The sequence below is a fragment of the Prionailurus viverrinus genome, chromosome B1, assembly GCF_022837055.1.
Source record: "Prionailurus viverrinus isolate Anna chromosome B1, UM_Priviv_1.0, whole genome shotgun sequence".
In the NCBI taxonomy this organism is placed as follows: domain Eukaryota; kingdom Metazoa; phylum Chordata; class Mammalia; order Carnivora; family Felidae; genus Prionailurus; species Prionailurus viverrinus.
In genome coordinates, this window is record NC_062564.1 from 41,093,082 (window position 1) to 41,117,663 (window position 24,582).

Genomic DNA, 24,582 nt, shown 5'->3' on the forward strand with positions numbered 1-24,582 from the left:
TTGCCAAGGCTGGCAGTGCTAACGTGCAAAGATTTGGCCTACTTTGCTCTGCATGTCTGGGGTGTGGGGAGGGTCTGATTGAATGGAGATTAGACAAAGTTCCCTTTGGAGCCCACTTTCTCTTTTTTTTTTTTTTTGAGGCCTCGGGTACCTCTTGTATTTTCCCTGTTCAAGGCTCTGATGTAGAGTTTTAGATACCTTCCATTCTCCCATCATGAGATACCTGTCTTATGTCTCATTATTCCAGTATTTCCGCCTACTGCCTCTGCTAGTTTGAGCAACGCCAACAGAACTCACCTGTTAAGGATTAATGTGCTACCACTCCCAGATGGGATATTTGTATATTTAATAGGAATCTCCTGGTACTGACTGCGGGGACTCTGGTGCTAACGTGAGCAGCTGTGTTTTTTCCGTGAACATTCGCTGGTCCTGGATGCCCTGACACACAGGGAGAGTGGGGGTTTTGGAGACCCATGGTGGAGCTGTAGAGGTGTTTGGGGAGAAGTCACACCTTCAGGGGCCAAGTGCCTCCATCATGGTGGCAACGGTCTTTTTTTATTAGCTAAAGTCTGCAGTGGCTCTGGGGCATTCCCCTGAAAGGGAACATGGTAGAACAGAGTTGACTGAAACAGGAGACAGGAAGGAATGGGACAAGAGGGAGGGGTTGTGGGTGGGCAAGGAGGAAGAGAGAAAGAGAACACAAAAGTAGGGCATGGGGAGTGCTGATTGACTAACATCATTTTCCATATGGAGCCAAGATCTGCTCATCACCAGAAGTGAAATGAGTTCCATCATATTGTCAGAATTATTTGTGGTTCTAAGTAGCACTCTTTGAAGTCCGCTTTTGCCAAAAAGTACTCAGGCATCCAAGTGCAAGGATTGGAAGACAGGATGTGCAAGAATGCAAAGTAAAACCTGAGCTAGGCAGCTTTCTCTCAAACCTCACCAGGTACAGCGTAAACTTTCTGTGGTTGGTGAGAGATCTGCTTCCGTGGACGGACGATTGGGCATGGACAGTGTTGGTTCTTTTATTTTGTTTTCCCCCTACAATTGAACTGTCAGACCAGCTTTGGTCACATTTGAAATGGCAAGGTGGCCATGGGGCTATTTTACTACTGATTCTGATGTTGAAATCTTCTAGCTGGGTGACTGGCAGTATTTAGTTCTCAGAAGACCTCATTTCAGAGTTTGTTATTCTACCAAATATGTGTCTATCCTTACAAATGTCTAGGATGTACTGGTGTTGCCTCTTTGCCTTTACTGATTGCTGCCATGAAAATTAGCTGCATTGGGGGTTGAAGCTATATCACTTCAAGGAAGTGATTTCCTAAAGCCTGGCCAAGATCTAAACTTCAAGTAAGGTCACCCACTGGCTCTGTGAGAGTGTCTCCACACTTAATATGGATATGAATCTGGGGAGTGGTGGTCTCGCTCTTGCCCTGTTGTTCTGTCATCTGATGCTTCTATAGAAGAGTGCCCGGAGAGACTGGGCCGGCCCCGCTCAGGGCCGCCCCTTTTCTTCCCTTCTGGCTCTTCACACATCTCTTCACAGGGAAGGGGTGTCTGGAACAGAATGCATAGTCTCCTAACCACACTCTTCCTGCCTCTCTGCTCTTTACAGAATGGGCTGAACGGCTTGCACCTGGCCTCTAAAGAAGGCCATGTGAAGATGGTGGTTGAACTTCTGCACAAAGAAATCATTCTAGAAACGACAACCAAGGTACGTCTCTTAGGGAACGGGGAGCTTTTCATTGATAATTCAAATGTTCAGGTCCCTCGTGTATCATTCCAGACCCTGACATGGAAACCAGCCCTTCGTGAGAGAAAGCCAAGTGTGTTTCTGAATTTCTCTTGTGTTTCCAATCACTTCCTAGTTCTCTGAGTCCCCAAAGTCACCTGAAAGGCAGAGGACCCTGTTTCCACAAAAGTCAGTGGGCTTTTACTTTATTCTCATCATTAGGTTATAAATCTAGAAAGAGAACCCTTTTCGCTATGGCTTTATGTTTTCTTAGGGTCCTTGACTTGAGTGCAGGGTCTGAGAGCTCTAGCAGTTCTACAGTCAGGTGCCTTGGGTCCGGCTCCCAGCGGAGGCAATGCACTCTGTATCTGAACAAGTTAGTTGGTGAGAACTCTCCATTTCCTCATCTATAAAATGGGGACTGTAATACTTGGTTTCAGGATTCGTATGAAAATGAACTGAGATCGTGTGTGTCAAATGCCTGGCGCGAAGGAAGGAATCGGTAAATGTCGGTGACCGTGTTGCTATTGAGGCGTAGAGAAGAGAGCCAGACCCCTCTCATTTATCCTTCCCCAGTGAGTCTTCCTTGGTCAGCCGCACACTTACCTCCTCTCCTTACCAATTACCTTGAACAGCCTTCTTTTCTCCGAGGAGGCATTTGGCCAAGACTGACGTCACACCTCCCACGCCAGCATGCTCTTCCCATAGCCATAGATTAGAAGTGCCAGTGACTTAAGTCCAGAAACCACAGTCATGAAATTATGCATCTGTAGGTTGTAAAATCAATTTTAATTCTCACATACATCCGCCTTGTTTATTTATTGAACAAGGTGTTGCCAGCATTTCAAAACAAAACTAAACCAAAAAACTCACCTCTCTCTACTAACTTGAGCACAGCATTCTCTTCTCTTCCTTCCTGGTTACTTCCCATGGTTTTCCTCTTGGCTCTGTCTCTCCAGCCTCTTTCTTTTCGTTTGCTGTTTATTCAGCATGGTCTTATACCCAGCCTCGATTTCAGTTCTGTGCTGCAAACATTGGGCCTCCTCTCCAGCAGAGAACCAGAAGAACAATAAGTAGAGATATAATATGTAGTTGTGAAGTGCATTACCAAAATATTATGAAGGGACAATCATCCCTTGAGGTAAAATTCTGTAATTTTCATGTCACTTCCCGAAGGTGAAAAGATCTTGCTGGTAAAATAGGCTGAGTTGCTCTTTCTGAATGTATGTGGGGCATTTTTTTTCCCTAACCCCATGACGAGTACCAGTGGTTTCCACCCTTCTTTGTGGATGAAGGGGATGCAATTATTTTTCCTTCTTGTGCTCTCACATACCTGGCTGCAAGCAGTGCGCCATCTGACAGGCTCCGTGTGGGCTGGGGTGGCTTTTCTTCCCCTGGCGCGTCCTCAAGAGCTGTGCAAACATGACGCTTCAGCATTTTTGCGCTCTCCGCATTTCCCCCTTTGATTGTTATTTTGCAAGCGAATGCTTGGTGTGTCTTTGTTATTTATAGACGTTTTATAAGCCAGCGTGGTTCCTGAATGCTGTACAGAGGGAGGAAAAAAGGTGAAGCAGAAACCGTGGGCTGAGCAACAGTCATAGCAGATTGGGGAATTATAATGGGTCTTGCGAGCATGAGAAAGATTAAAAAAAGAAAAGAGTAAAAAGCCAAAACCAGTAGAGTTTCCTAAATGTGCTTAAATGTTTTTAAAGCACAAAACAAAAGCATCTGTCCCCATCCTCCCTTCTCTGCCTCTTAGAGGCCTGTGATCAGCATCAACGCAGGTAGTGAGGGAGAAAGCCCTAATCTCTCTGCTTGCATCTACCGGGCTCCTGCTTCAATGAAGCCCCCTCCCCCCGCTTCCAGGAGCTCTAGGACTCCCTGCAAATTGGAGAAGGTGGGTCTTTGTGGATCAGATGTAGCTAAGAAATTTTTCTTGCTTCTTCCAGGCCATGTTCTTTCATGCAGAGGGAGGGGTAGAAAAAATAGAGGCCCCAGCTCCTTGCCCTGTGCCCCTGACCCAAGGCCAGAGGCCTTGAAGTTCGCAGCGTGTGCACATGTGTCTAGGTGTGTGTGTTGGGGGGAGCGGTCTGGCTACCAGGGTCTCCCCTTTGCTCTTACCCCTCACCAGTGCTGCCCTCAGCCCAGATGCAGAAGGTGGCTTGGGCCAGGATCCACAGCCAGGGTTCCGCACGGGTCCAGCTGCCCCCCGATGCATTTCTATGGGGGAGAGCTCTGATGGAGTGTGATTTCGAGCAGAAAGAGGCAGATGGAAAGAAACAGTTGATGTTGCTTCTTGAGGTCAAGGAGCCCGAGTCTCAATCATCTCTGTACTCCCGTGCCAGGACCGGTGCCTGACACACATGTGCTCAGTGTGTAACAAACAAACGCATGAATGGGCACAGCACACTTGCTTCTAAATAGGGAGACTTGGAGTTCTGAGTCCTGATTTCTAGAGAAGGTTCTGTTGCCAACAGCCATGTTCCACTTAGTACAGTGAGTGAGTCGGACCCAGGTGCCAAGGCCTCTAAATGTAAGCTCTTTGGACTTCTATGAAAAATGATTAATTAGCCTCTATACATTCATTTCTGGCACTTATTGTCTGATGGATACTGGAGGAAGAACCCTTTTGTTTATCAAATGGGACTTCAGGAGAAATCAAAAAGACAACTTGGGAGGCAAGAAGCAGGTTACTCCTGCCTGATACGGGCCACACTTTGGAAACAGAGACCTGAGCCCCCTGAAGCCCCCAGGAGCTTTCAGTGGGGCTTCCTCACCCACCTGTGGGTGCTTGGGACAGTGGTGGCTGGGGGGCCCAGAGCTCGGTGCCCGTGCTGCTCAGTTCCGCCTGGGTGAGGACCCTTTTCTCCCAGTGACAGATGGCCCCAGTGCATAGATGGAGTTTGAAGTCCTGACTTGTTGGGGCTTGAGTTGTCTGAGATGGATTAGCAAGTGTTTCTGTAGTTTAGGTAAATTATATACCATATGAACTGCAAAAATACTGAGTTCATTTGAGGTCTCTGCTCCTTAAGTAGCAGGGGGGACAGATGGGCCCACATGGGTCCTGTTTTCTCCCACCTGCCTTATTTGACTGAAGCTGGCAGGTGGGGCCTGTCCTGCCTGCCACTCACTGAGCTGGGGGGCCAGTGGGGTCATGTAGGTGAGTCAGATATGTGCCTGTGTTCCAGCCCCAGGATATCCGGGAGGCAGGAAGGAGCCTGGCAGGAAGGCCGGCATCCTGAACAGAAGAAGCCTGCTAGACCTGAACCCCATCTAGCAATTGTTAAATACCTGGGATGAATCTGGACAAAGAAACCTCAGTATTCCAGTCACCTCCTCACAACCTGCCTGGTTTCTTAGTCCCTATTAAGGGTTTTAGCTTTGAAAAAGTTTACTTTACAATTTTTTTAATGTTTATTTTTATTGAGAGAGAGAGAGAGAGAGAGAGAGAGAGAGAGAGAGACAGAACATGAGCAGGGCCAGGGCAGAGAGAGAGGGAGACAGAGAATCTGAAGCAGGCTCCAGGCTCTGAGCTGTCAGCACAGAGCCTGACACGGGGCTCAAACTCACAAACCCTAAGATCATGACTTGGGCCAAAGTCGGATGCTTAACCAACTGAGCCATCCAGGTGCCCAAAAAAGTTGACTTTAAAACAATTGTGTACTATTCTCTCCTCGCTTTTGTCTCCTCTCTAATCTGGAGAAGCCCTGGCTCATTATATGTATTTTACTGATTAATATGTCAAATAGTCTTTTTTTGTTTTTGTTTTTTTGTAGTAAGAATTCATTCCTATTTATTTTCCCCCTTTTAATTCCATATTCTTCTTCCCTTCCCTAGATGCATTATATAGTTCATTTTATTACCCCCCCCCCCTTTACATATTGCTACCCTTAAATCTCTTTGCCTCTGCTCCCTCCGTCCCCAGGTTAAGGGTGCTGAGTCCACAGGTCCTGCTGGCCTCCTTCCCCAGAGCTCCAGGCCTCACGGCAGGGGGCTCTGTGTCATCCTGCAGAGTTACAGCTGGATGTGAGGAGCTGGAAGTCTGAGGAGGCCGGCTCGCCTGGCAAATCTGTCAGTGTGTGTCCTGAGGAATGCTGATGGGTCTGTCAGCTGATGACAGAATGCTACGTCTGCATGCAGCAGATTAGGTGTTGAGAAGTGGTTTTTTTTATCCATTAGCGTGAGGTGGTTTTTTTTGTTTTTTGTTTTTGTTTTTGGAGAGCAAGAGTTTTCCTCCTTGGGCTTTCAGTACCATTTCAAGGTGTATAATGGGTCAGGCACACTCATGTGTGTTGTTTACCCATTTTGGGTCTAAAGAAAGCCCACTGTCCCCCACCCCAACCAGCACCCTTGTTAGTATACCTTTAACAGCGACTTTACCTTTGATGGTCACAATATTGTTGGCAGCCTGGTGGGAAATCTCTGCTTCCTCTCCCCGTGTGTTTCAGAAAGGGAACACAGCTCTGCACATCGCCGCCCTCGCAGGTCAGGATGAGGTGGTCCGGGAGCTGGTCAACTATGGCGCCAATGTCAACGCCCAGTCGCAGGTGACGGCTCTCTCCCGGGTCCTGGGCCAGAGGGCATTGCCCTTCTTTTCCACCTGTATTTCTATTATGTAGTGGGTGCACTGAATAGCTTAATCGGCAATGTGTCTCTAAGCAATAACAAAGGCATCCCTTACTATTTGTTCATGCTTCTGTTATGCATTCTAAGCACGATGTGGTTGATCATTGTGGACCCCATCTCTGTTCAGTGAAACCAGCCAAATAATATATCTAGCTATGGCTCCTTTGGGGAGAGACACTGTGTTTAGGGGTGGGTAGGACATGGGACATAGGGGGTTCACAAAGAAGGGAGTGAAAATAGAGGGGGAGTGTGTTTGTAAGAGGCTGACTTCCATAGAATGTCAACCCCCAGTTTGGTGCCCTTTTGTAATAAATCCCGCTAAGCCATTTCTTTTTATTTTTTTTTTAATTTTTAAAATGTTTGTTTATTTTAAAAACATTTTTATTTTTTATTTTTGAGAGACAGAGACAGACAGAGCATGAGTGGGAAGGGGCAGAGAGAGAGGAAGACACAGGATGGGAAGCAGGCTCCAGGCTCTGAGCTGTCAGCACAGAGCCTGACGCAGGGCTTGAACTCATGAACCTCGAGATCATGACCTAAGCGGAAGTCGGACACTTAGCCTACTGAGCCACCCAGGCACCCCATAAATGTTTATTTATTTTTGAGAGAGAGAGAGACAGACAGACAGACGGACAGACAGAACATGAGCAGGGTGTGGGCAGAGAGAGAGGGAGACACAGAATCTGAAGCAGGCTCCAGGCTCCAAGCTGTCAGCACAGAGCCTGATGTGGGGCTTGAATCAAGAACCGTGATATCATGACCTGAGCCAAGGTCAGTTGCTTGACTAAGTGAGCCACCCAGGCTCAATGCCCCCCTTCCCCCCAACTAAGTCGTTTCAAAGTCGTCCGTGAGTTTTTACAACAGGAGATACTGGTGGGGACATGGCCCTGTGGGCTAGCTGAAAATACAACGAAGAGAGAGTTGTCCTCCAGTTATGAGGATTTTGCCCCAGTTTTAGCATGTCTCCCTAATTTTGTGGGTAAATTTTAATGACGTTTTCTCTTGGTTTACAGAAAGGCTTTACACCCTTGTACATGGCAGCACAAGAGAATCACTTGGAAGTGGTTAAGTTTTTACTGGAAAATGGAGCTAATCAGAATGTAGCCACAGAAGTAAGTACCTTGGGCAAATGGCCTCACTGTGGGACATCTCCAGAGACAGGACGTTGCCGGGGGCGTGCATTCCTCGGACAAGCTTAAGATGCTTCCTCAGTCACGATCCGCGTAAAGTGTCACAGAGTGCTCTCTACCTTCTGATCACTGCACTCATCCTGGGTGCCATCGGGCTCTTCAAGGGAGTGAGGGACAAAGTCATGGGTCTTGAAGAATGCCCAGACACATACCAGAGAAATGACGTCAGAGTCAAGCTTGTCCTTCCCACATTAAGCACCACTGAAGGCTGGACCTTAATGAGAAAGGATCCTGCCATAAACCATGAGTCATTTCAGCTCTGATCCTGAGTTTTGTCATTGATGAAGTGATGAAATTGAACTAGATAGAGCCAACAATTACATGACTTTGTTCTCATTCTGCTTTGCCAGTCCACGGGGTCCTGTGCCCCTTAGCACACAACTGAGGGGATTAATGACAGTAGCTCACAGTCAAATCCTCAGTGCCTGGCATAGTTTCTAGCATTTGGTAGGTGTTAATAATACTCATGAAATGAATAAATGAGTGATCTTCTGCCATGTTGAAGGCACTGGCCTGGCACCAGTGGATCGGGTGACAGAAAGGGTAGGCAGAGAAACAGAGGGCAGTGAAAAGCCCTCGGAGCATGCAGTGAGACTGGGAGCGAGTTACAAAGGAAAATTAGTGGCTGTAGGCTCTGTGGGATTACGGAGAAAGAAAGTGGGGCCAAGAAAGGCTTTAGGGACCAGGTGGCATTTAAACTGAGCTTGACAGATGAAGAGGGCTTTGAGTTGTAAGAAAGTCGTTTCAGGCTGAGGGCCCGTCATGAGCAAGAGCCCTGAGGTGTGAAAGCGTGGGTCCTGGCTTGAGGACAGCAAGTGGTCAGATACGGTCAGAGCAAATGCATCTTTCCTCCTTTCCTCTGGCCAGGACGGCTTCACTCCTCTAGCCGTGGCTCTGCAGCAAGGCCATGAGAACGTGGTGGCACACCTCATCAACTACGGGACAAAGGGCAAGGTGCGCCTCCCTGCCCTGCACATCGCAGCCCGTAATGATGACACCCGGACAGCTGCGGTGCTTCTGCAGAATGACCCCAACCCGGACGTGCTTTCCAAGGTGAGGGCAGCCAGGCCCAGGAGGACCAGGAGAATTCTAGTACCTGGACCACGGAGCCGTATGGGTTACAGAGGCACTGTTAACTCCCAGCATCTCCCCAAGAATGAGCCGAGGCCAGAGGTGCACACTGAACACCAGCTCCCACAGGGCCTTCAGATTCCTGCTGGGACCCGTAGGAGCTACAGTGGACAGCCTCACTTTAAACCCCTGGTGAACACCAGGAGAGATGTGCTTGGTGTGGAGCAGGAATGGTTCTTGTTGCTCTAGGTCATCCAGAGGAGTGTCCAGGGCAGCTTGGGTCTCTGGCCGGAGTGAAACTTGGGAATCTAGCGGGTGGTGTTCTAGAATTATACCCCTCTTTTCCTGGTTGGCCCCCAGTGGAGGAAGGGAAGTGTCCACACATGGGGAGATGAGGACTGGGAGGGCTCCCCAGGGGCCTGGATAGCTAGCTGTCTGATGTTTTGAGGCACTACTGATCCACTATCTGTAAGTTTGGGCTGTTAATTACTTCTCTTGCAGTGGGAGTGGATTGCACTGAGCTATTCACACGGTCCCTCCAGCCCACGGTCACTGAGTTTTGTCTGAAAACTGCTGACCGGATTAGGCATGGTCTCAGGTTATAGGACAGAATAATGACAATGACCCAGAAGGGGTCCAAGGGCTGCCTTTGGCCAGCAGCTGAGTCACAACACCCCTTTAGAGGGCTGAAACAATCTCTAGAGCTCAGATCGTGGACCCCGAAGCACTTTTCATTCATTCATTCAAATCACTTTGTAAATAACCATTCACGTGAGTGGGCCCTGCAGAGTTGGAGGTCATGCTAGTGCATGGTTTGTCCACGTGAACCACAGTACAAAGAACGTGGGTCCCTCAGAGGTAGGACCTAGTTTTGAATATGACTTGCCAGAAAGCATTCCTTGATCCCTTCAGCAAATGTTCTCATCAGTCAAAATCTTTCCACATCGGGTCCTCTGGCCCTGCCAACATTTCCAGAATCCCTGTGCTGATTCTGAGATGGAAAATGACAGTGCGAGGCTTGTGACAAGTTGTTTCTCCCTCTGTCATGCTTCAGACGGGATTCACCCCCCTCCACATCGCAGCTCACTACGAGAACCTCAACGTGGCCCAGTTACTCCTCAACAGGGGCGCCAGTGTCAACTTCACGCCACAGGTAAGGTGCTCCGGCAGACCCCGCACTCAGGCCAGGGGTTTGGGCTTGTCTGGCCTCTGGGCTTCTGCCTCTCGCTTTGACACCATGGATTTCCTCCTTATGGCACAAGTGACCATGGGTGGGACCACCTGGTGTTTATTGAGGCTGCTCATTGATGGGTTTCTTTTTTTTTTTTAATGTTTATCTATTTATTTTTGAGAGAGAAAGAGAGGCAGAGAGGGGGAGAGACAGAGGATCCCAAGCAAGCTCCCCACTGTCAGCATGGGGCCCATTGCGGGGCTTGATCTCACAAACTGTGAGATCAGGACCTGAGCCAAAATCCAGAGTCGGACGCTTAACCCACTGAGTCACCCAGGTGCCCCTCATGGATGGGCACCTGCATATCAGTTTCTGTTTGCCCATTCTCGAGGTGGCAAGCCTGGAGGGCAGGGCTTTCTTCCAATCTGTTACGATGACTCTGGGAGACATGGCTCAGATTGGTGAGATTAACCACCATGCTGTCACATCCTCATAGATTTTGAAACCTTTCTTAGGTGAGAAATGGACTAATGGTAGGCTTAGTGTGGCCACTTATGTTGCTGCCGCTGTCGAGCTGAGGCTGGGATCCAGGGGGAGTGGGGAGCATAGCAGCGGCATTAGAGGGGGAGGTGCCAAACCCTCACTGGTTCCTGTTCCTCCCTTCCAGAACGGCATCACGCCACTGCACATCGCCTCCCGCAGGGGGAACGTGATCATGGTGCGGCTCCTGCTAGACCGCGGGGCCCAGATAGAAACAAGGACCAAGGTGGGTGCCAGCGAGCTCCGTGGCAAGGCCCAGGGAGGGAGTTCTGCCTTCCAGAGTCACAGCTGGAGTGGTGGCTCTCAGGGACCAGCTAGTGATGGGCCTCCAGCATCCTGGACTAGCTCGCAGTGGGAGCCAGGATGCAGCAGGAGACATAGTGAGATGTGCTAAAGTTGAGGTGGTCTTTCAGGAAGCATCCCCGCTTCTGTGGCTGCAGTGATACTGTGGGCAGTTTTCCCTCCGGTGGCTCTGATAGGTGCCTTTGGGGCTTTCTCTTTTGGACCCTGTCTTTTAAAGGATGAATTGACACCTCTCCACTGTGCAGCTCGGAATGGGCACGTGCGAATCTCAGAGATCCTGCTGGACCACGGGGCACCCATCCAAGCTAAAACCAAGGTTTGTGCTTCCCTGCTTCCCTCCCATGAGGAACATCTTTTCCCTAGGGGTCCAGGTCAGGGGGACCCAGGATCAAATCCCACCTCTGAAAAACAGAGATGCTAATACTACTCGCAGAACCAGTGATGTGTGATGTGTACCCTGATGCCTGTCACACAGGAGACACTCAGTATAGCTCTAATTATTTTTTTAATGTTTATTTGATTTTATTTTTGAGAGAGAAAGCATGAGCCAGGGAGGGGCAGAGGGGGAAAGACAGAGGGAATCCCAAGCACGCTCCACATCACCAGCACAGAGCCCGATGTGGGGGCGGAACTCACAACTGTTGAGATCATAACCTGAGCCGAAATCAAGAATCGGATGCTTAAGTGACTGAGCCACCCAGGAGCCCCAGTATAGCTCTAACTATTATCTATCTCAGGCACGGCAAACTTTTTCCCTAAAGGGCCAGATAGACTTTGCAAGCCATGATCTCTGTTGCAATGATTCCACTCCGCCATTGTTGTAGGAAAGCAGCCATGGATAATATGCAAACTAGCAGTCATGTTCCAATAAAACTTTATTTACAAAGACAGGCAGCAGACCAGATTTGACCCACGGACTGTCATTTGGCTGCTACAGCTCTAGATTAACCCTTGTGTCTTTTATCTTGGCTCCAAGAAAAGACAGACTCTAAGCACCCCAAGAAGTCTTTAGAGCCTGGGCCAGACTGAAGTGAAGTTAAAAAAGAAAACAGAATAGCTCCTCTCAAGGTCCATGAAGGGCCAGAGCAAAGGCCCCTCCTTCAGCTCTTGAGTCTTCCTGGGGCTAAAGCTGTCAGACCGCCTCGTACTGCTTATACCTCCCCTAGGCCTTCTGCCCACTTCCTTGGGGTGAATTTGGAAGGGTGTCAGAATAGAACAAGGGAGAAACCAGGCCCATTCACAGCCTCCCCAGAGGTCTTGTGTGGGCAGTTGCAGATAGCCCATAACCATGAAAGCCGTCCGTTCTGTGACAGATCATCATGGGAGTCTTTCTACACAGGTACCTGTAATTTGGGTCATGACTCACAACACCAAGCTGGCTTTGTGTGTGTACGTGTGTGTATTGGTCGGGGGCTGGGGGTGAGGCAGGATGTATCCTCTCCTAAACTAGTTTATTTCTCATTTAAACCTCCATCCATGGCTGAGTTGCTGTGTGACTTTGAGTGTGTCCCTTAGTCTGTCTCTGCCTCTGTTTCCTCATCTGTAGAGCTCTACCCGTCTCTAGAGTCGTTGGGATGATCACATGAGATAATATAAAAGTAAAAATCCTCGGGTAAGTGAAGGTAGAACTGCTACCACCGATTCTGTTGTCAGATCAGGAAATTCTCAGCGTTTTCCCACAGGGGTCTTGTGTTTAAACTTACATAAAGGTTCCTAAATTGGTAATGATTTTATATTACCCAGATTATGAGGATGGGGCTTAAAAAGGCAGTCATGAAAATTCTTCACTGAGAACTTCTGACTCTTCAACTGGGAAATAAGTTAGGACCTCCGTAAAACTCACTAAGTGGCAACGAGCTGTGTTGGTTTGCTGTCACAAAGTGCCACACGGGCGCTAGGTGGCCTGAACAACAGAGGCCCATTGCCTGACGGTTCTGGAGGCTGGAAATCTGAGATCAGTGTCAGCAGGGCTGGTACCTTTGGGAGCTGTGAAGGGGAATCTGTTCCAGGCCTGTCTCCTGGCTTCCCGTGGTTGCTCACAGTCTTTGACATTCCTTGGCTTGTAGATGCATCGCCCTGACCTCTGCCTTCAGAGGCATTCTCTCTCTGTGTGAGGGGCCGTGTGCAAATTTCCCCCTTTTAAGAGGACACCAGTCATACTGGATCAGGGCCCACACTAACGACCTTATCTTAACTAACTACATCTGCAATGACCCAATTTCCAAATAAGATCATGTTCTGAGCTCCTGGGGTTAGGACTTCAACATGTGGATTTTTCTTTTCTTTTCTTTGCTTTGCTTTGCTTTGCTTTGCTTTCTTTCTTTCTTTCTTTCTTTCTCTCTCTCTTTTTCTTTCTTTCTTTCTTTCTTTCTTTCTTTCTTTCTTTCTTTCTTTCTTTCAGTTTATTTGTTTTGAGAGAGAGAGGGAGAGAGAGAATCCCAAGCCAATTCCATGCTCAGCATAGGGCCCAACACAGAACTCAATCTCACAAATGTGATATCATGAACTGAGCTGAAATCAAGAGTTGGCCATTCAACCAACTGAGCCACCCTGGCGCCACCAACATGTGGATTTTGAGGTGACACAGGGCAACCTAGTACACAAATACAAGCTGTCCTGCAGCCTGATTGTGTATCTCCCTTGCTGAAAATCCTCTTCTTAGAACTCACATCCCAGCTCCTGAGCTCATGGATTGTCATGATCCTGCCCCTCACCCAGCTCCGAGCCCCCATCACAATTTGTCCTCCTTTGGGATTTAACTGCATTGAGCTCCCTGAGTTCCCCAAGGATGGCTGCCTCTGTGGTATAGCTCACACTGCTCCCTTCGCTGGCGGATTCTTCCCCTTTTGTCTTCCTGGCCAAGTCCTAGCTCAGGACCACCTCCTCCTGAAAGCCGTCTCTCCCCATCCTCCCTGCTGTGGACCTCTGTGCTTTGATCTTGCCTTTCCTGATGTTACCACACTGAACAGCAACAATGTATCTGTTTCCACTCTTTTACCTGACAGACTATAAGCTTCTTTAGGCCAGGGATTATGTCTGTTCTCTTTTGTTTCCTTGTCACTTAACCCATACCTGGTGTTCATTGATTGCTTAATAAATATTTGTTGAATTAATCTGTGAGTGAATGAGTGAAGAGGCTCCTCTGTCTTTAATGTTTTTTAAAATAGATTGCCACCTAAGAAACCATGAGAGTCCTTAACAAAGTTTTTTAAGTGCTACAGATTTGTTAGGGGCAAAGAACAGAGGGATTTAGATGTGAGTTCCATGTTTTGCTCACTCATTCATTCATTCGTTCATAACCACATGAATTAAGGATCACTATGTGTGTTACATGCATATATGAGGATTGTGGGGCATATGAGAGATATGAAGCATAGTCACTGGTCTTAAGAGGCTGATAAGTAAGGAGAGAAGATACACACACCTGATAAGTTAGTTATAGACACAATTCAGCATATCTTATGAGTAAGGTCTGAGTGACAGGTAAGAAAAGCCCACGGAAGTCTAGGGTAGTCAAGGAAGGCTTCCTGGGAGAGGTGGGCCTGGCTGGAGCTGGCTTGGAGGATTTGATGAGGTAGAAAGGAGAGTGTAGTCAGAGACCAGCATGACCACAGGGGCCAGAGTGAACCAAACTCACTTAGGAGCTGCCTGGGAGCATCGTGTAGGGAAGAAGTAGGAAATGAGGTTGGAATTATCTCCTTGAATTTCTGTGTTCATTTCCTTTACAACTACTTCTCTTCCCTCTTCTCCCAGAATGGCCTGTCTCCAATTCACATGGCGGCTCAGGGAGACCACCTTGACTGTGTCCGACTTCTGTTGCAATACAACGCAGAGATAGACGACATCACCCTGGACCACCTGACCCCACTCCACGTGGCAGCCCACTGCGGCCATCACAGAGTAGCCAAGGTCCTTTTGGATAAAGGAGCCAAACCAAATTCCAGAGCCCTGGTGAGTGGGAGCCTATTGGAGAAGGTGCCAGAGAGTCAAAGGCTGAGGGAGGTGGGACTGAGCTGTGTGGCGGAGCTTGGTGGGAAGGGCACCAGTTGGTGCCTGGAGGTACCCCCGAGATTCGGGGTCTGGATAGTGGCAGTGCCTGCTAGGACCCAGGAGGCAGGATGGTAACCCCCACACTCCCTGCCACATTCAGCTGGGTATCGCCTTCTGCACCCCGATGACCATGGTCCTGGTGACAGGCTGAGGTCAGGGGTGGGTTTGGGTCCTGGAGATCTGACTAAGAAGCCGTGTCCGTGGTATGTATGTGGGTTGGGGGAGCCACTCCATCTGAGACAGCCCAATGCTGAGGAACAGTGACTGCCTATAGACTGCCTGCTTTGGGTGGGGGGTGAGTGCAATGGGCTGAGCTAAGCATCCTTCCTCTGCTGACGGACTTAGAGTTTTCACAGTGCTGGTGAAAGTTCTCGCCTAAAGCCAATTGCCCCCTGGGACTATGGCTCCTCTTCCTCTTTCCCCAGGCCTGGCACTTTGAGGACACAGCATCAGGGATCTGGTGGGGCCAGAGCTCTGCACAGAGCATGGCCTTGACCACCATGTCCTCTCTGCCCACTCCCAGAGGGGAGAATTTAGAAGGCAGGAGAGCTTCCAGTCTGACAAGGATGGCTCCTTCATTCATTCAGAAAGCTTTCATGGAGCTTTTACCACATGCCAGGGACTATTTGGGGGTACTTGGGGGATTTCTGTGCTTCAGCACTATTGACATTCTGGGTCTGATATTCCTTGTTGTGGGGGGCTGGCTTGTGCCTGGTAGGATGTTTGGCAGTGTCCTTGGCCCCCACCCTCTACGTGCTAATATCCTCCTCTGGTTGTGACAACAGCAGTGTCTCCAGATGTTGCCAAGTATCCCTGGGGTGGGTGGGAAAAACTCCCCTCCCCTCCCCTTACTTTGAGAACCACTGCCTAATAGAATAAAGCACTGGAAAAACAAACAAAAATAAACAAATAAAAATCCGTGCCCTTGTGGAATTTACATCTACAGTGGAGTTGCTATATGGAGATCCATTTTACTAAAAATGATTGGTGGTTTCAGGGGAGAGGGAACATGATTTGTTTCACAAAAGTACTCTTTATTGTCAGTCTCCCCTTAAGGAAATGTTAAACAGCAGGCTCTTTTTGTGCATTCAAAAATATGATTAAAATTTTTAAAAGGGTTGATAGACAACTTGTTCAGGAACATACGTGGTGCAGAAGGCGAGAGCCGCCTGCCTCTTGCGTGGTTCACAGTCACCGACGGTCCGGCCACTGGGAAACTGATGGGTGGTCTGGGTGCTCCTTGGGCCAGTGTTGTAAGTTCCTGCTTGTCTGTCTCCCTATGTGCGGGGCTGCAGAATGGCTTTACCCCCTTGCATATCGCCTGCAAGAAGAACCACATCCGTGTCATGGAGCTGCTGCTGAAGACGGGAGCTTCGATTGATGCTGTCACCGAGGTAGGAGAATTCTGCAGATGGGCACATAGTCTCTGCCCCTGGTCTTCATCCAGAAGCTGTCTTGAGACTCGTTGTTCTTAGCCACATGTGTGTACAATCCTGGGCTTCTTGAAGGGATCAGTTGGGTGACCAAATATAAGAGAACATGTGTAGAGTTTCAGGGACCTTTCCAAGATCAGATGCAATTTTTTTTTTTTTTTGAGTTGTAAAGCAGACAGAATGACCCTGCAGTGATTTTTTCTTCTGCCAGTCATTTTCCTGGAAGCAAACCCATCTCATTTAACTCCCCTTTCTTGGAAAACCATTCTGGAGCACCTAGAAGCAAGAAAGCATTAGATTCATCTGGCTCTCTTCTTTATAGGAGCAGAAAAGGCTCCTCTGTTCTCATTCCTCTCTTGTGTGTTCCAGTCTGGCTTGACACCTCTCCACGTGGCCTCCTTCATGGGGCACCTGCCCATTGTGAAGAACCTCTTGCAGCGGGGGGCATCACCCAATGTCTCCAACGTGGTAAGCCCATGGGGAGGGCAAGGGCTCTTTCCTCTGGACCGAGAGCTCAGAGAGGAGCTTAGCTAGTGATCCTAAGATCTCCTCTCTGAGGACAGAGCTAGAATTCTCAGAATAGGAGAGACTTCAGATTTGGGAAGAACATGTGTGTATATTGATGCGTTCCCAATTAAATTTATCACACATCTGTAAGTCCTAGGAGTTTTATGTTAGGCAGTAATTTTGGAACTTCCGTGTTATCTGGAAATACATTTATAATTTTTAACATTCATTAGCTCTGGGGTTTACCTTCAATTATACCTAGAAAACACACACACACACACACACACACACACACACACACACACACACACCAGTCATCAGCAGGCTAAAGGCCAACGGAGCTGCTTGCTAGGGCAACTCCACCTTTGGACAAAAGGCCACCAAGTTACTCCAGGCTGGCATTTTGGAACCGTGCATGTGTCCTTTTGGAAACTCAGCACATATGAACATTTCTATAACTCTGTTATTTTACAGAAAGTGGAGACCCCACTGCACATGGCAGCCAGAGCTGGGCACACGGAAGTGGCCAAATATTTGCTCCAGAACAAAGCCAAAGTCAATGCCAAGGCCAAGGTGAGTTTTGGAGGTGGGAAGGATTCTGGAATGTAAGTAATTCAAGTGGATTGAAGAGAAATCCATCCTTGTTAGAGGCCTGGCTGTACTGCTTGTGGCACAAAGACTCCTTGTCATTCCCACATTGTCTGTGCTAACTGTTCAGATTCTGCTTTGCAGGGGTTCTGAGAAGACCAGACCTATGTTTCTTTTTCTTTTTTAAAAAAATGTTTATTGGGGCGCCTGGGTGGCGCAGTCGGGTAAGCGTCCGACTTCAGCCAGGTCACGATCTCGCGGTCCGTGAGTTCGAGCCCCGCGTCAGGCTCTGGGCTGATGGCTCAGAGCCTGGAGCCTGTTTCTGATTCTGTGTCTCCCTCTCTCTCTGCCCCTCCCCCGTTCATGCTCTGTCTCTCTCTGTCCCAAAAATAAATAAAAACGTTGAAAAAAAAATTTAATAAAAATGTTTATTTATTTATTTTGAGAGAAAGAAAGAGAGGGAGTGTGTGGAGGGGCAGAGAGAGGGAGAGAGAGGGAGAGAGAATCCCAAGCAGGATCTACACACAGAGCCCGACACGGGGCTCGATCCCACAAACTATGAGATCATGACCTGAGCTGAAATCAAGAATCAGACTCTCAACCGACTGAACCAGATCTATGTTTCTTTAGGATAATGAAAGTCTAAAGAACATGGCTAGGTTGCAGAGTTTTTTGGGCTGAAAGAGTTTCATGTTGGTGACAGTTGTGGCGTAAGGAAAGAAACAACTTTTTAAAAATGTTTACTTATTTAATTTTGAGAGAGAGAGAGAGAGAGAGAGAGAGAGAGAGAGTGAGCACAAGTGGGGGAGGGGCAGAGAGAAAGGGAGACACAGAATCCGAATCAGGCTCCAGGCTCCAAGCTGTCAGCGCAGAGCCCAGCTAAAACTCGCCCAAACCATGAGATCATGACCTGAGCTGAAGTCGGACACTTAACCGACTGAACCACCCAGGCACCCCGAGAAGCAACTTTTTGGAGACTATGTTGCCAATAAAAATCAGTCGGGAATTACTTGATCTAAAAATGGAAGATTCCCCCTTGTTGTAAAAGGTATTCTCAAGGAATCAGCTGAATGAGAGAAAGAATTGCTACTGAATTTGCAAGGTGATTGGCTTTGACCGAGATGGGGCTTGCCTACATCCCAGAAGACAGCGGCTGTGTTTACAGTTGGAACAGTGGTTTGTGCTTGGGCCACACGAGGAGTCTCCCAAATGGGCCCAAGAGCACAGAGACCTCACCCTTGAACCCCTTCAGTATCAGGGGAGGAGGAGGAACAGGGGTGGGAAAAGAAAGTCATCTTTCCCCTTCAGCCATTTAGACTTTCCCATGACCTCTTTCAAACAGAAAGGCAAACATCCACTCAGACATGACTTGGAAGATGGTAAGAACAAGTACAACATACTGAGTGCGTGTTTTGTGCCAAACACTGTGCAAAACATTTTCTAGGCACTACCTGCTTGATCCTCGCCATAGCCCAAGAGGTAGATATTACTGTTCCCATTTTACAGATGGGAAGGCTGAGCCTTTGGGCAATTCAGTAGAAATAACAGCTAAGTTGAAGGGTAGTTGTGAGGAGTCCACAAGAGAGCATATTTATTTCTGTAACTCAGAGACTTGATTTGAATCCCAGCTCTTCATCATACTAGCTGTGTGGCCTTGAGAAAGTCACTTACCCCCTCTGGGTCTCACCTTCCTTCTCTGTAAAGTGAGAAGTTGGATTAAGAAGCCTTCCCTGTTCTTTGGTTTCACTTTGGGTTCCAGGATGACCAGACCCCACTTCACTGTGCAGCTCGCATTGGCCACACAAACATGGTGAAGCTCCTGCTGGAAAATAACGCCAATCCCAACCTGGCCACGACCGCTGGGCACACCCCCCTGCACATTGCAGCCCGAGAGGGCCATGTGGAAACAGTCCTGGCCCTCCTGGAAAAGGAAGCGTCCCAGGCATGCATGACCAAGGTACAGCCTTCCTCCTCCTGTTCTCTGGAGGCAGCTGGCTACGGCGGGCCTGGGGTGTGGGCTGGGCGTTCCCTCCTGTTCCTCTGTGTTGCCTTGATAATGCTGAAAGCAGCCGGGAGGACCAGCACCCCCAGCCTGGCTGCCATCTGTGAGCCTGATGTGTCATCCTTCCCCAGAAAGGTGGTAAACTGTAGTTTCTCATCCACCCACCCAGCCTTCATCCCTTTATCATGAAATAGCTGTTTGGTCTGAACAAATCTGGTTCTGGAATACAAGAAGGGCTAAGGCTCAACCCCTGCCCTCAACTTGCTAGTAGTCGAATAACAACAGCACAAGGTGGTTTTATGCTCCATCACGAGAGGTGCAGGTGCAATCAGAGGAAGCCTGCTAATTTCTGGGGCCTTGGCCTCTTGAAAGGATCAGAAATTGCTGTGTCCTTTATTTGATCAGCGTTTCCACTTAAGGCGGGATACCTCCTTTGCCATGGGCCCTTTCTCTGGAGGGTGTGGGGGAGACAGCTCTGATGCCCCCTGGTTCGGACAGCCTGTGTTTCTCCTCAGAAAGGATTTACCCCTCTCCATGTGGCTGCCAAGTATGGGAAGGTTAGGGTGGCCGAGGTGCTGCTGGAACGGGACGCACATCCAAATGCTGCTGGAAAAGTGAGTTTGAACTCCACCACCGCGCCCCCCCCCCCCCCGCCCCTCTCTCACCTGAGAGGCCAGAGCAAAGGATAAACTTTGCTACTTGGGAATGACCTCTCTTACCCATGCCTATTGTGTCCATCTTTTGAATGGGCCGCCATCTTGGGGGAAGGGGTTTTGGAAAGACTGTCTTTCTGACAAAGGCCTTGTCCCCTCAGGAAAACCTGGTGGCCTCCTCTGAGCGAGTGCGTTAATTGTGCTGCCCACCAGGCCCTGCAGGAACGGGGGGGGGGGGGGGGGGGGAGGGGGGGAGGGTAGGAGGGAGGGAGGGGTAGCCCCGGGTCTGGCTGGTCTCTCGGGTGACTTCAGATCAAGACTGGCTTTGGAATGACTTTTTAACCAGATTGTAACTCTGTAAAAGAAGTGATACACATCCCAAAACGGTACCTCCTGTAGCTAAAGGGATCACTAGTAGAAAGCCAGTTGAGTGAAGGCTGTTCTCTTTGTCCATCTTGCCCCCAGCAGAATGGCTTGACCCCTCTGCACGTGGCCGTCCATCACAACCACCTGGACATCGTCAGGCTGCTGCTTCCCCGGGGCGGCTCCCCACACAGCCCCGCTTGGGTAAGCCTGTCCGGGTCCGTATACTGGGAGCCCTGGCCCCGGACCTCCTCAGAGCCTGGGCCTCTGGAAGGCAGGCTGCCTGCCTCTCCTTCAGGAAGGGCTGTTCCAGGAGCAGCTGGAGGGTTTTCGTGTTTTGCTTTTATTTTTACCTCTGAAATCTCACCTCACTTACACAAATGTTACCTGCGGTAATTGCTACTATTTGGAGATCAGGAGTGGGGTGGAAAATGGGTAACACTTCTCAGCCACAGGTTCCCTCACAGAGGTGGGATTCGTTTTACACAACAAATGTGTTCCCCAAAGTGCTGCGTGTCAACTGAGTTTTGTCAGCTGGTGGTCACAAGTCAGCATGTCCAGGAATCTCCAGGAGCGGTGAGCCTTGTCAGGTTCTCACTCCATAAGTCCAGAGTGCAGGCCCCTGAAACATGCTGCTCAGAGTGGCAGGTTCACGGCCTCTCAAGGGAACCAAGTGAGGGACACTGAGCGGGCTCGCTTATGTAAGATCAGACTGGGGTGGGGGCAGGCAGTGCAAGGTGAAGGGATCAAGCTGGAAGTGAGGATCATTTTCGGGGACAGGCTGCCTGGTGTGGGACCAGAGGGTGCACAGTGTTTGTCTGTGAGGGGAGGGGGCTGATGGCCAAGAAGGGGAGGAGGGGAAACGAGTGGGGGGAGGGGCAGGGCTCTGCTACAAAGGACAAACAAACCTATCAGGTTGCTCACTGATAGGGCAGCCAGGACTCGGAAAACAGGACCGTTTCTGAGAGAGCACACCCCGCCCGCCCGATGCTCAGCCACCCGGCAGGAGGCTCAGCGCTGCCACGGTGGAGGGAGCCACGGCAGAGGGAGCCACCAGGGCGGGTTGGTGTGTGATTATAGCTGACACCTGCTGACTGCAGCGGGAACAGAGCCGAGTCCGGGAAAATCCGTGCGGGCCTCAGTTTGTCTTCCCTCCTCAGAATGGATGCTCATCTGAATTTTACAGCCTCCCTTCCCTGGAGACACAGCGTCTCCCAGACACCTCTGTCTCCTTGGGCTCCTGTCCCTGCCGCTGTTGTAGCGAGCCCACGTCACTGTGCAGACGGAGCATGCGGCCCCGCTAAGATGTGACTTACTCCTGCCTCTAAAAATAAAAAGCTGGACTCCCCGCCTCCTCACTCCCCTCCTTATATAAAAGAAATTGGAGCCAGGTTCATGGTATTTAAAGAGAGCCTTATCCAAGCACAAACCTTGTACAGATGGGGTTTGTTTCCATGGCAAAAAATAGTTTCCCAAGTAGTCTGGCAATTTTGTAGAATTTCACATGCAAATCTCTCTGCACCCAAACCAAACCCTCCCCCTTCTCATTTTGATGCTAATGTTGTTTTAACATTTAGGCAGATTTCTCTCCAGTGTGCATTCTTTTGGATGAGCTCATTTCCTTGGGAAAAAAAAGACCTTTCCGTGGCACATACTCCTCCCTAAACACTCCACCTAGCTGCCCCTTGTCCTTGTCACCTACAGAAGGTCATTCATCCCCCCTTAGTCTTGCTTTCTGGGAAGCCCAGAGGGCTAGTCTCTGTTCCGAGACTGCCAGCTGCCCTTGTACGTCGGGTTGAACCAGGGATCACCTGGCCTGAGCTGCTGCCAAAGTACGCATGACCTTTGCGAGGACAGGGTGCTGTGTTTGCCGGTATGGATGTGCCAAGCTGCCCAGGTGACCCGTACTCCTGATTAGACTGCCATGAGTATACTTCAACTTCCCTGGTACTGTCCTTTACCTATTGGAATTCCTAATAATTGTTGCTTTCCTGCTGTGAATACCTGCTATGGCCCGGGCCCTGGCTGGGTGTTCAGTTAGGTCATCCCACCCATCCTGGGGACGGCACTGAGAAGCAGACGTTCTCTGAGGCTCCCCTTATAGAGAACCATCTCCTGTGGGGATGGCTCCAGATCCCAAGCTCCATCTAGCAAACCACACCTCTTTCTTTGCTTTCTGTTGATACAACACAAAAAGAGTTTTATTTAATTAATATTATAATCAAAGTGTTGATCTTGTTGTGGGAACACAACCTAAAGCGGATGTATTCTCATAACATATTTTTTTTAAAAGGAACCCAGAAGTGAATTATCTTACATAATTATTCAATTGAATTGAATCTTTTTATTCAATTTAATTCTCTGGGTAAATTACAACTTCTCATTTTCCCCACGATAACCACCTTCCTAATGGCTCTTTCCCTGTCCTCCAATGTTAGGACCCTGGAATGTTACTATATTGTCAGCCCCCTTTTTTCCTCTTTCCTTTTCCTGATCAGTGATCCTGGCAGAATCAGAAATGTTGGTTTCCACAGTAAGGCAGTGGCTGGCGGGGAGGTTCAGATCTCTGGGAGAGACAGAGGAATGCTGGCCAAGGTGGGGAAACCGTATGTCTTATGCCATCTGCTCCGGGACTGGCAGGCATGTGCTAGGAAGTCATGGGTCCTGCTCAGAGGCCCTGAGGCCTGGCATCTCTTTTAGTCCTGAATGTGTGGAAGCCTTGCTACTCAAAGTGTGGTCCCTGGACCAGCAGCATCAGCATCATCTGGAAACTTGTTAGAAATGCAGACTTTGGGGCCTGCCAAGAACTTCTGAGTCAGAGTATACATTTTAAGAAGATCCCGAGTGCTTTGTGTATGCACCGTGGTTTGAGAAGCAATGTTCCAGATGAAAGGACCTGGGATCTGGAGTCTGAAGGCCAGCTTGGGTTATCTGTTGTTCATTTACTAGGTGACATTAGATAAGGCCCTTAACCTTGCCGAGAATTAACTTCTTTAAGCCACAAAATGAGACAATAATAAAAATGCCTGCCTTGTTTCCTGTACAAGGGATCATGTAGGTGAAAGTGGTTTCTAACAGTGATGACCAAAGTAGGCTGTCAGCTGTCTGCAGCAGGATAAGGCACTTGCTCCATCCAACAGCTGTGAGAAAAGAACAAGTTAGATGTTATTATCCACTTTAAACGGCTTCAAAAAATATAAAAGGATGTCTCACAGACATTGAATATCTTGCCCACCGTCACACAGCTAGTTCATGTGGAAAGAGGACTTGCCTCCCTGTCCTCAAGTTCCTTGCTGGGCTTGACCCTTCTTCCACCCCCTGCCTCAGCCCACAAGCCCCGGGGAGGGTGGGGGTAACAGACAGGAGCCTTTCATTTATTTACCTAGCTTTCTAGTTCTTCTGTGAGCTGCTGGCTTTTGTGGTGACAGAGCACCTCCAGCAGAGCACTTTGTCATGCTGGCTGGGGGTGGGGTGGGGGTGGGGGGCTCCAAATCAAAGGGATTTGGTTTGTTTGTTTGTTGACTTAAATCACTCTCCTTGGTGACACCAGCTCTGCTCACTGAGTGTCGCTGAGTGTCCGGCAGGCCAAGAACCTGGCCTAACTCTCCCTCAGAGGATTTAAAATCTAAGGCATGTGTTCATATTGTCAACTCAGCATTCTTGTAACCGGGCTCCGGGTGGCTTCTTCTGTTTCAGAATGGCTACACCCCTCTGCACATTGCTGCCAAGCAGAACCAGATTGAGGTGGCCCGCAGTCTGCTGCAGTACGGGGGGTCAGCAAATGCAGAGTCGGTGCAAGGTGTGACACCCCTTCACCTGGCCGCCCAAGAGGGTCACGCAGAGATGGTGGCTCTGCTACTTTCGAAACAAGCCAATGGCAATCTGGGGAACAAGGTAAATATGGCTTCTCCAGATTTGCCCTGTAGTCGCGGTAATGTTTTAGTGGTAACTACGTAGATATTCTATCTGAATATGGAGTGCCTGCTGGGTGCTCAGGCACTGAGTTTAGGTGTGTGTCTGTGTGTGTGTGTGTGTGTGTGCACGTGCCCATGCGTGAGCATGTAATCCTTGCCACAGCCCTGTGTAGGTTTTATCTCAGTTTTATAAATGAAAAAACAGATTCAGAAAAGTTGCTTGTTCCCAGGGTTGCATGACCCTGAGCCTACCTGACGCCAAAGCCTTTTCTAGATAGATTAGCTCAAGAATCTGCAAAAAGATCAATATTAAAATCCACAGTACACTTTCCCAAATATAGGCCAGTAGGTCTACATTCAGGAATGTAGTAAGTAATTTGGTACTAAACATTTGTTTTCTGTGGCAGAATATTTTTAAATGCCCACCCATACG

General features: G+C 49.0%; 1 protein-coding gene across 8 annotated transcripts in view; it reads left to right on the top strand.

Annotated features, from left to right (window-relative positions):
* Positions 1 to 24,582, top strand: part of ANK1 (ankyrin 1) — a 136,221-nt gene that overhangs the window by 54,918 nt on the left and 56,721 nt on the right. For 5 of the 8 annotated variants that reach the window (XR_007151446.1, XM_047855053.1, XM_047855051.1 and 2 more), the window contains 15 exons: positions 1,622 to 1,720; positions 6,187 to 6,285; positions 7,378 to 7,476; positions 8,422 to 8,607; positions 9,680 to 9,778; positions 10,464 to 10,562; positions 10,857 to 10,955; positions 14,393 to 14,590; positions 15,985 to 16,083; positions 16,492 to 16,590; positions 17,104 to 17,202; positions 18,977 to 19,174; positions 19,735 to 19,833; positions 20,338 to 20,439; positions 23,932 to 24,129. Coding sequence is in view for 7 of the 8 variants with exons in the window: in XM_047855053.1 (XP_047711009.1) it covers positions 1,622 to 1,720; positions 6,187 to 6,285; positions 7,378 to 7,476; positions 8,422 to 8,607; positions 9,680 to 9,778; positions 10,464 to 10,562; positions 10,857 to 10,955; positions 14,393 to 14,590; positions 15,985 to 16,083; positions 16,492 to 16,590; positions 17,104 to 17,202; positions 18,977 to 19,174; positions 19,735 to 19,833; positions 20,338 to 20,439; positions 23,932 to 24,129 (1,872 nt within the window). In the remaining variant the exon portion in view is untranslated. Of the gene's footprint in view, positions 1 to 1,621; positions 1,721 to 6,186; positions 6,286 to 7,377; positions 7,477 to 8,421; positions 8,608 to 9,679; positions 9,779 to 10,463; positions 10,563 to 10,856; positions 10,956 to 14,392; positions 14,591 to 15,984; positions 16,084 to 16,491; positions 16,591 to 17,103; positions 17,203 to 18,976; positions 19,175 to 19,734; positions 19,834 to 20,337; positions 20,440 to 23,931; positions 24,130 to 24,582 lie in introns of those variants that run through there. The other 3 variants (XM_047855052.1, XM_047855055.1, XM_047855057.1) reach the window with 2 other exon arrangements.